General features: G+C 38.6%; 1 protein-coding gene across 1 annotated transcript in view; it reads right to left on the bottom strand.

The window, feature by feature from the left end:
• The window catches only part of DNAH6 (dynein axonemal heavy chain 6), a 284,536-nt gene that overhangs the window by 57,235 nt on the left and 215,293 nt on the right, over nt 1-12,008 (bottom strand). The window contains exons 62-63 of the mRNA XM_018054768.1: nt 8,608-8,777; nt 1,673-1,863 (exon numbers count right to left, since the gene is read on the bottom strand). Of these exons, the coding sequence (XP_017910257.1) occupies nt 1,673-1,863; nt 8,608-8,777 (361 nt within the window). The remainder of the gene's footprint in view (nt 1-1,672; nt 1,864-8,607; nt 8,778-12,008) is intronic.

A 12,008-nucleotide genomic window follows, 5' to 3' on the forward strand; every position in this document is an offset into this window, starting at 1 on the left:
ATGAAAAGGTTGAGGAAGAGGGAATTCCTTCAGCCTGACTGAGCTGGGTCATTGTATTTCTTTGTTTTTGAATTCAAATGAAAACACTGACTTTTCTTGGGTCTTGAGTCTGCTGGCTTTCAGACTGGGACTCGTATCATTATTACTTCTGGTTTTCAGACCTTTGGACTTGGACTAGAATTACACATTGACTTTCCTGTGTTTCTCTCTTGCTGACTGCAGATTTTGGAGATTAGCCTCCATAAGCATGTCAGCAGATATCTCATTTTATGTATAATATATATACACACATATATAGCATAATATATTCAAGGCCACGGTTCTTCCAGTAGTCATGTACAGGTGTGAAAGTTGGACCATAAAGAAGGCTGAGTGCCAAAGAATTGATGCTTTTGAACTGGGTGCTGGAGAAGACTCTTGAGAGTCCCTTGGACTGCAAGAAGAGTTAACCAGCCAACCCTAAAGGAAATCAACCCTGAATATTCATTGAAAGGACTGATGCTGAAGCTGAAGCTCCAATATTTGGACACCCTATGTGAAGAGCTGACTCATTGGAAAAGACCCTGATGCTGGGAAAAATTGAGGGCAGGAGGAGAAGGGGATATCAGAGAATGAAACGATTGGATGACATCATTGACTGAATAGATATGAGTCTGAGCAAACTCCAGGGGATAATGAAGGACACAGAAGCCTGGCATGCTGCAGTCCATTGGGTTGCAAATAGTTGGACATGATGGAGCAACTGAACAACAACAACAATAGGGTAATATATATATGTTATTTGCATAATATATATAATTTGTATTATGTGTGTGTATATATATCCATATATATCTGTTTCTCTAGAGAAGCTTGACTAATAAAGATTGTTGCTGTTTAGTCGCTCAGTTGTGTCCAACTCTTTGAACTTCAAAGAACAGATGGAATTCATTGTCTCATAATCTCCATGCAAGGGCCTGTCAGAGCTGGAGATTACCTCCTAGATATGAGACCCCTACTCTCCCCTGCTATCCCATGGTCTTATGTACTTTCCTACCCATCAGAACACCATCTTGGGGAGGACTTGGGAAAGAAGGAGTCAGGAAGACTGAGTTTTTATGAGAAAGGAGTCAAACAGCTTACTCTGGAGAGATTTAAATCTGAAGAAAATATAATATTGTAAATTCACAAGTTTAAACTTCCCCCTCTTTTTCTTACTCAGCAGAATAGAGGCTCACGAGAAAGAAGAGATTAATAACACAACCTAAAGAGCTATGGGATTTTTTTGTACATTTGAGCATAAGGTGTAAACTACAGACCTTTATAGTTACATTAAAGTAATGTCTTAAATAGCAAATGTTTTAATTATTATTTAATTAATTATCCCTCAATATTTAAACAATCTCCCCTTTGCTCAAATGAAGTTTACATCTGCTTTTATGAATTTACTACCACTTTAATCACATGCATAGCTAACTATTAAATATTTTAACTTATTTATATTTAAATAAATATTTATATATTTAATATATATAATATATTATTTATATATATTTAAAATATATTAAATATTTTAACTTATAAGGGATACCTGAATTAGGAATTCACATTCCACAGAGGGAAGGAAAAAAAAGGGAAATTTTAACTAGGTGATGTTCATATGAATGATTAAAACTGAACAATGTGATCTTACCTTTCTGAATATCCACTCTCCCGGGCAAACCTCTGAAATGCACCCATGGGATCTGAGCCTGTGCTTAAGATAAATACCAGGGGAGTGTTGTATGACATGTTTTGATACAGAGTGGGCAGGTCCACAGGTGGTGTCTCTATAAAGGCTTTCCCAAGATTTTCTATGACAAAGTCTGTAAGAGCAAAAACCACCTGAAAGTTGAAAGGAAAAACATTAAAAGGCTACTGGATGAGGATCCATTTCAACATAGTATCAGAAACTCTAACCAGAGCCATTAGGCAAGACAAAGAAGTAAGGCATCCAAATCAGAAAGGAAGAATTAAAAATGTCCTTATATGCAGATGATATGATCTTATAGAGTCAAACCTCAAACAACATGAGTTTGACCCAAGATATGGGTTCATTTTCATTTTTATGCATCTGAATATCCAATTTGCCCAACACAATTTATTGAAGAGACTACGCTTTCCCATTCTGTTTCCTGTAGTGGCTATATCAATTTACATCCCTGCTTCCACCACTCATAAAAATCAACTCAAAATGAATTAAAAATTTAAATATAAGACCCCAAACCATAAAACTCCTAGAAGAAAACAGAGGGGAAAGGCTCCTTGATGTAGCTTTTGGCAATGAGATTTTGGATATGACAGCAAAAGCACAAATAACAAAAGCAAAAATAAGCAAGTGGGACTATACAAAATGAAAAAGCTCCTGTGCAGCAAGAGAACCAACCAACAAAATAAGAAGACAACCTATGGAATGGGAGAAGGTATCTTCAAGCCATACATCTAATAAGGTGTTAAAATCCAAAAAAATATAAGAAATTCATGCAACTCAATAGCAAAAAAATCCCAAACAATCCAATTAAAAAACAGGCAGAAGATCTGAACAGGCACTTTTTCAGAAAAGACATATATCTGCTTAGCATCATTAATCATCAGGGAAATGTAAATCAAAATCACAATGAGATATCATTTTATACCTGTTAAAATGACTATTATCAAAGAGACAAAGAATAAATGTTGGTGAAGATCTGGAGAAAAGGGAGCCCTGAGGCATCATTGCTAGGAATGTAAATTGATGTCTCCACTATGAAAAGCAGTATTTATATTTCACAAAAAATTAAAACCAGAACTACCGTATGATCCAGCACTCACAGTTCTGGGTATTTATCTTAAGAAAATGAAAGCAATAACTTGAAAAAAATACATGCACCCCCGTGTTCACTGCAGCACTATTTACAATAGCCAGGACATGAAAACAACCTGTGTCTATCAATGGATAAATGAATAAAGAAAATGTGATACATACACATATAGGAATATTATTCAGTCATGAAAAAGAATGAACTCTTGCCATCTGCAACAACATGAATGGACCTTGAGGGCATTATACCAAGTGGAATAAGTCAGACAGAAAATAAACAAACATATTATCTTTCATATGTGGAATCTTAAAAATAACAACAAGAAGGCAAAATACTCTTTGACATAAAATCACAGCAATAGCTTTTTTGACCCAACTCCTTCAATAATGGAAATTAAAAAAAAAATAAGCAATTGGGACCTGCCGCTGCTGCTGCTAAGTCGCTTCAGTCGTGTCCAACTCTGTGTGACCCCATAGACGGCAGCCCACCAGGCTCCCCTGTGCCTGGGATTCTCCAGGCAAGAACACTGGAGTGGGTTGCCATTTCCTTTTCCAATGCATGAAAGTGAAAAGTGAACGTGAAGTCTCTCAGTTATGTCTGATTCTTCACGACCCCAAGGACTGCAGCCTACCAGGCTCCTCTGTCCATGGGATTTTCCAAGCAAGAGCACTGGAGTGGGGTGCCATCGGCTTCTCCGAATTGGGACCTAATTAAACTTAAAAGCTTTTGCACAGCAAGGGAAACTATAAACAAAATGAAAAGACAATCCTCAGAATGGGAGAAAATAATTGCAAGTGAAACACTGGACAAAAGACTAATTTCCAAAATATACAAGCAGCTCATGCGGCTCAATAGCAGAAAAACAAACAACCCAATCAAAAAGTGGTTGAAAGTCCTGAACAGGCATTTCTCCAAAGAAGACATACAAATGGTCAACAAACATATGATAAGATGCTCAATATCACTCATTATTAGAGAAATGCAAATCAAAACCACAATGAGGTATCACCTTACACAGGTCAGAATGACCACCAACAAAAAAATCTACAAAAAAAAAAATGCTGGAGAGGATGTGGAGAAAAGCGAACCCTGTCGCACTGTCGGTGGGGATGTAAATTGATACAGCCACTAAGAACAGCATGGAGATTCCTTAAAAAACTAGGAATAGAACTACCACGTGACCCAAGAATCCCAGCACTAGGCACACAGCCTGAGAAAACCATCATTCGAAAAGATACATGCACCGCAGTGTTCACTGCAGCACTGTTTACAATAGCCAGGGCATGGAAGCAAGTGGATATCTATCAACAGATGAATGGATAAAGAAGTAGTGGTACATATATACACAGAATATTACTCAGCCATAAAAAGGAATGCATTTGAATTAGTTCTAGTGAGTTGGATGAACCTAGAGCCTGTTACACAGCATGAAATAAGTCAGAAAAAAAATGAGTATCACATATTAACACATATATATGGAATCTACTGAACTGAACTGAATTGATGGAATCTAGAAAGATGGTACTGATGAACCTATTTGTAAGGCAGGAATAGAGATACAGACAAAGAAAACAGACTTGTGGTCAAGGGGGAAGGAGAGGGTTGGATGAATTGAGAAAGTAGCATTGAATCATATACATGGCCATGATAGCTAATAAAATGGATAGCTAATGGGAGATGGCTATATATCACAGAGAGCTCAACAGTGTGTTCTGCGACAGCCTAGAGGAGTGGGATGGGGTCGGGGGTAGGAGGGAACTTCTGCAGGGGAGACATATGTATACTTATGCCTGAGTTGTGTTGCTGTGTGGCAGAAGCCAACACAACACTGTAAAACAATTACCCTCCAATTAAAAATAAATTAAAAAAATAGCAACAACAACAACAAACTTCTGAATACAGAGTGTACACTGTTGTTTGCCAGAGAGGGGAAAATGGATGCAGAGGGTGAAAAGGTAAAAATAAAAATTAAATGTAAAAAATAAATGTGTGTGTGTGACAGAGAGAACACACTTCATTTCCCAAGATTGAGATTTTTAACAAGAATTACATAATCATACGTGGAAGAGCATTTGTGTATTTTCTAAGAAGGCTTGCAACTTGCATCATATTCTCCAAAGGGTCCAAGAGACAAAAAAACAAAACCCCTCAACATTGTAAATCAACCATACTCCAATAAAAAATTAATTAAAAACAAACAAACAAAAAATCCTTGTCCTCAGGCTGACCTGGATTTCATGACTGGGAGGGGTAGGAAATCATTTTCTACCAAGACCCTTTGCTCCTCCCCTCTCCAAGCCTAGGTGGTGCCTGAGGGGGAGTGACTCCGCCCACTTCTAGTGCAGGGCTTGACTCCATTTCTCATTCTATTTGTTTCTTTTTTGTTCCCATGAGCAATCACTCTAACCACAGCTTGAAGGCCTGGCTCTAAGCTATTCCTGGTCCTTCTCCTCTGGAACCCTCTTCCTTCTCCTAACTGGTCTGCCCTTGAGTCTCTGCTAGGCTTCCCCACCCAGGGGCACTGTTCCAGGTCTCCCTGCTGCTGCCCGACACCTTCCAGTCTGCCCCCACAGAATGTTGGTATGACACAGGAAACGATTTATATGAGTTGAGACCATCACCTCTTCAAAGAGGTCCTCCTTGGCTTCCTACTCTAGTTTCCACTCTACTACTTTTATTGAAAATTCCCTTTCATGTCCTTCTTAGAACTTTTTGCAAGCAGAAAGTATTTTATTCTTTCTGTCCCTTCTCTCTCCCACTAGAATACAAGCCTTTGGGAGTAATTTTTCTTTTTCATAAGAAAAAAGAATTTTTCTTTTCCACAATTGTATCCTCAGTGCCTGGAATACAAAAATTACTCACCAAGGTATTTGTTAAATGTTTTATGGACAAAAGCTGAGGGACAGGTACTGGTCTTCAAATGATCGAAAGTGAGTCTTAGGTCTTTTCCTGAGTCTGATCTTCTCTGGACCAGAGAAATGGGAATATTGGCTGTGGGACAAGGCCCCATAGCAGGTGGAATCTTGCATGGATGTAGCCCACCGGTCTGTTCTCTTCCCTAGAACTCTTGTGTAGTCATATTTCTACTGCCTGATGCAATTTTCCTATCTGTAGCTGATTGGACGAGGAACAAAACTTAAGTTGAGCTGGACCAATCAGAATCTCTCTCTTGAGAATTTGAAACTGGAGGAACAATTTCATTGAGAGTTGAGTGCTATCAATGGCAATACTATAGAGTTACGCTCAGTGAGTTGCCCAGTGAGCTGCTCCTCCTGAAGTGTGATTGACTGGTTTTCCTCAAATTTAATGAGCTACCCCAGTATCCTTTTAATATATCCTTTTTAGTCTTGAATTTATTAAATTTGTTCTATATTGTTGCAACCTTAAGAACTTTAGCTCATACACAGAGACACAGAACCCGAAACAAAAACAACAAAAATTTCCCATAGTTTAGAATTTTCTAGCCTATGTCTCAGTCTTAAAACTCCTTCTTTGGGACTACTGCTGTTTAATCATCCTTTCATCTTTGTCAGTATCCGACCTGGTAGCCACTGTCGCATATCCATTGAGGACTTGCCACCTCGCTTATAGCTTCCTCTCCATTTATATCTTTTCCAGTGATCTATCAACTGTGTCTCAGGCATTGTCTTGTCATCATCTGGGGTGATACAACCTAGGTTCAGGGCCCAGAAGGACCTCCCACATCCTAACCGCACAGTAACTTGACCTCAAACTCTAGTGCACATCATCTCAGTCACCCATACCTATGGCCACCCTCAGGACATGGTCACCACTTGGAACTTCTCATTAGAAGTTTTAAGCTCAACTTTGATCACAACCTCTCCTGTCCTTCTAACTGTTCTACATCCCTAGTCCAACTACATTTGCTTCCGAAGAAACTTTCAAGGTTTTCCCTCTTCTCCCAGTCTATAAGCTTTTTCTTAGAGCTCTTCCCCGTTATAGAACTACTTTTACCAACAGTCTCAATGACCTTCTATCTTCCATTCATCTATTGCAATTATCGGTAGCCCAGGCCAACCCCACAGCCTTTCCGTTTTCCTAAAGAGATGGTAGAAAATCCTACAGTATAGCCTCAATATCTCCAAATTACAGTTTGACTTTCTCCAGTGCATTTTCTTTCTCCCGTTTCTCATAGAACACCCTCCATTCATTACAAACTGTTGATAATTCTTGCTGTATTGAAACACTACGCCTACTTGGTTTCCACATCATTTCTTTCTCCTGGTGTTCTTCTTGCCCCTCTGCCCCTTCTTTCTTAAGGGCTCTTCATCCTTTCTCTTTGTCTTTTCAAAGTTGGTGCTCCTCAGGGTTTCATCCTTTGCCCATCTCTCTCTTTTTTTTTTTTTTTAGTACTTCATTATTATTTTTTTTAAATTTCACTTTATTTTAGTTTACAATACTGTATTGGTTTTGCCATACATCAGCATGAATCCACCACGGATGTACATGAGTTCCCAATCCTGAACCCCCACCCACCTCCCTCCCCATACCATCCCTCTGGCCTCTTAACCTATTATTCCTCTACAATTTTAACAACTCCTGTGGTTTTACTTTCCAACTCAATGTTAATGATTCCCCAGTCTCTATCTTTTAAGCTATATTTCTCTCTAAAGTTTTCTATGCAGATATTAATTGGTCCTCAGACTACCATACAGTTTGATATTGGTAGATACTGCAGACTCAGTGACATCTTTATCTGACATGTTTCTCCTTTCACACTTGCTTAGTTGTTGACACAACTCTCCCCTTTGGCACCCACGCAGAAACCAGGAGCCATACTAGTTGCCCCATCTCCACATCCCCCTCCATCTCTTTAATCTACTACCTCTATCTTAATTCAGGTTGCCATAACTTTAAAACAATTTTTACTGAAGCACATTTGATTTACAATGTTTTATTAGCTTCCAGTGTACAGCAAAGTGAATTATATATATACATATATATGTATATGCATATATCACCATTCTTTTTCAGATTCTTTTCTCATATGGGTTATTACAGGATATTGAGTAGAGTTCCCTGTGCTTACAGTAGGTCCTTGTTATCTAGTTTATATATGGTAGTGGGTATATATTAACCCAAACTCCTAATTTATTATTTCCCTCCATGTTTCTCCTTTGGTAATCATATGTCTGATTTCAACATATATGAGTCTGTTTCTGGTTTGTAAATAAGTTCATTTGTATCATTTTTTAAATTAGATTTCACATATAAGTGATACCATAGGATGTTTCTCTTTCTCTGTCTGACTTAACTTCACTTAATATGATAATCTCTAGGTCTATCCATGTTGCTGCAAATGGTGCTATTTCATTCTATTTTATGCAAGCTGCCATAATTTCTTGCATAATTATGTCAGCCATCTTCAAACTGGTCTTGGTGACTATGGTTTTTTTCTGTTCAAATGCCTCCTTCCCATTGCTGCCAAGTTCTGAAAGGCCCACCAGTCCCCTGCTAACACCATCCAGCAGAGTCCTGACCTCCCTGGCAGGAAGCACAAGTTCCCCATGGCAACATTAAGGAAGTTCCTCTAGGTCCCTGGATGACTCTCCAGCCTTTTCTCTCATCATTTCCTGTATAAAATATTGTTCTCTATTGATAACACAAAGTCTCCATTTCTTACTAACAACACAAAGTCACAAACCACTTCCCAAATTTGGCCATTGTTACTTTCTAAATAAATCTAATCAAGTCTATGAATCATAACTGGCTGGTGAGCTTTAGCAAAAATAATTATAACACAGTTCTTTAATGAAAAATATCCTACCTTTTCTTCTTTACAGCATTTAATAAGGATTAATTTATGGAAAGAACTTAGTTCTGGATGCCAAAAATTATAGCTTGTGGGCACCCTTTCCGTTGTTATGAGTTGATCACCCTCCTTCATTATAGAATAGGCGTCCCGATCAGGTGGGTTAATATAAGTCTCAAAAGACCCTGGAAACACAATTTTAAAACATGCTTTAATTACAGTTGCTATGACTGTGATATTAAATAAATGTGTGTGTTTAGTTGCTCAGTTGTGTCTGACTCTTTGTGACCCTTGGGACTATAGCCTGCCAGTTTCCTCTGTCCATGAGATTCTCCAGGCAAGAATACTGGAGTGGGTTGCCATTTCTCCCCTAGAGGATCTTGCTGACCCAGGAATCAAACCCACATCTCCTGTGTCTTCTGTGTTACAGGTGGATTCTTTACCTACTGAGCCACTGGGGAAACCCATTAAATAAGTATATATGGTAAGGAAAAAATTTCTACATTGACTATCAGTTTTTTATATTACCGCAAATGTAAATATATTAATCTCTCTCTACCCAACTTAATTAGGAAATACTGAATTCAAAATTGGATCAGAAAATGAATTCAAAACACTTACAAAACATGAAGTTAAATGACAGAGAAGTTACAAATTAAAGGATGCATAGAGATTTATCAATCAAATGTGAGCAAAAAAAAAAAAACCAACCCTAAGTGATAAGAAGTGATGAGTAACATTGGCTATACTAGAATTCAAGGCAAACATAATTAAATGGGACAAAACAGGTCAAGTTATATTAATTACAATACAAACCCAATAATAAAAATACAATAAAATAAATCAATGTGTCAGACAATAGCATAAAAGTACATCAAACTATCACTGCTGGGACTTCCTTGGTGGTCCAGTGTTAAGAATCTGCCTTCTTATGCAGGGGATGTGGGTTTGATCCCTGGTTGGAGAACTAAAATCCCACACGCCAAAGGGCAACTAAGCCTGAGTGCTGCAACTAGAGAAAGTCTGAGTGCCACAACAAAGACCCAGTGCAGCCCCACCCCCAACAAAGCCCCAGAGCCCCCATCACTGTTGGAGGCAGAAGGAAAAGCAGAAAAAAGCAGAGCAGTGATAGAAAAAGCACATTTATTAAGTATGAGACAGATGAAGCACATAAAATATGTGTGAGACAGATGAAGCACATAAAATATTCAGGCATATATGCATTTTTGCCATATAAATAACATATGAATAAATTGTGTATTATACGTGAGTCCTGAAGAATAGAAGCTTTCGAATTGTGGTGCTGGAGAAGACTCTTGAGAGTCCCTTGGACTGCAAGGAGATCAAACCAGTCAACCATAAAGGAAATCAACCCTGACTATTCACTGAAAGGACTGATGCTGAAGCTGAAGGTCCACTACTTTGGCCACCCTGATATGAAGAACTGACTCACTGGAAAAGACCTGATGCTGAGAAAGACAGGGCATGAGGAGAAAGGGGCGACAGAGGATGAGATGGTTGGATGGCATCATCAACTCAAGGGACATGAATCTGTGCAAACTCAGTGAAGGACAGGGAAGCCTGCCATGATGCAGTTCACAAGGTGGCAAAGAGTTGGATGTGACTGAGCGACTGAACAAGAATTAGCACTGAAATTCCTGCAGGGCGCACAATGTGCTGCTGTTAAGCCGCTCAGCAGACCAACACGGCCATCTGGTGATGAAATAGGCTGCTGGGGTTGAATATTACTCAAAATGGTTGGCTTCCACAGCAGGCTGGAAAATGACTTTCTCCTCCGAGGCTCTCCTCTGAGGGCCTAACAATAGCAGCTACAGAGCTGGTGACAGAAATTAAGTGACACTGAAGCCCATGACCCTGGAGCAGTAGGTAATTCTGTAAGACTTCTAATTTCTGTGTGAAATATAGACAATTACATGGCATGAGACCACAGGGTAGAGCACACCACAGCACTTTTTAGTGGATGCATTATTCTGAGAACCAGGTAGTGGAAACATTTATTCCAAAAGGACTTATTTTCCCCTCAGGTTCTCATTATTGTAATGATCACTAGGACTTTGGCTAATAAGGCAGGATAATTTGAAATTCTAACTCCCAACTAGTAGAACATGAAACACATAGGCACAAGATTAAGGCAATTAGGAAGCCTTTGAAGCTGAGTGGCTTTGAAATTAATTATTAAACTTCACCTGCAAAGATCTAAAGCTCACTTTTAGAACACAAGTCATCCTATCACACACAAACCTTCGTAATTCTGCAGGGTTTCCAGAATCAACCTTGAAATTTAACAAATGAAAGCAAGAAAGTTATTTTAAATTGCTAAAATTTTAGTCTCAGATGACAGTAATAAATGGTGCCTTTTGTCCAAACATGATGAGTTGTTTTCAGAATTACTTTGTCTTTCAGCCTTTATCTCTTTCTTTGCCTCTATGTTTATGAAGCTCCATCTAGCCCCTTCTGCTTTGGGTCTTTCCCTAGCTGTCCATCACTAGACTCCTCCTACGAGTATTTTTATTCTGTGTTCTACCTCTTCCTCTAGCCATCTTGTTTAATTGGTCCATAATATAGAAACACAATTTTCATTTGGTTTATTTCCTGAAGAGTATTTTATTCTTCCTAGTCTTTATTTAGAAATCAAATGGGCATATAAGGATCCCAGAATTTCTGGTCCACATAGCCTTTAAACCACCACAGTTACTGGGTGTACTCAGGAAAAAACCCATTCAGATGAGAAGCAGAAGAATACTAAAAATAACAACAGAACACACAACTTCAAATCAGAACAAGGAAAACAAAAAAAGAATGTGGACAACAGACCCGAGGGCAAGAAAGAAGAAGTAAAAAATGAAGAAAAGCATGCCAAGGAAAAAATCCCTATAAATAAGGTGGCAGAAGTCAGTCTAAATAAATGAGGATTTTCTCAACCCTGCCACTACTGCCATTTGGTCCAAGTGGTCATTTGCAAGTGGTCACTGGTTGTGGAGAGCTGTTCTGGTTGTTTTGAGCATTGTAGGATGTTTAGTTACATCTCTGGTTTCTACCTACTGGATGCCTGCAGCACCACCCCAGTTGTGGAATCCAATAATGTCTTCAGAATGTCCCCTGGGGAACAAAATCTTCCCCAGTGACAGCCACTGAAATAGAGGTGTAACCAACTTTACAATAGTCAGATTAAAAATTGCTTGTTTAAAAAGAGACTGCCATGTTGCTCAAAACAACAAAATCCTACTAAAGATACACTGAAACATGATAATGACCCAGAAGAGATAAAGAATGCAGAAATATACAGAGGGAATACTAATGAAGACAATCCTGCTGTAATAATATTTAATAATACTAATATTAGAAAATATATTTTAAGGCAAAAAGCACTATTCAGGTATTTTACTGGTTAGGGA

The sequence above is a fragment of the Capra hircus genome, chromosome 11 (assembly GCF_001704415.2).
Source record: "Capra hircus breed San Clemente chromosome 11, ASM170441v1, whole genome shotgun sequence".
Classification (NCBI taxonomy): Eukaryota; Metazoa; Chordata; class Mammalia; order Artiodactyla; family Bovidae; genus Capra; species Capra hircus.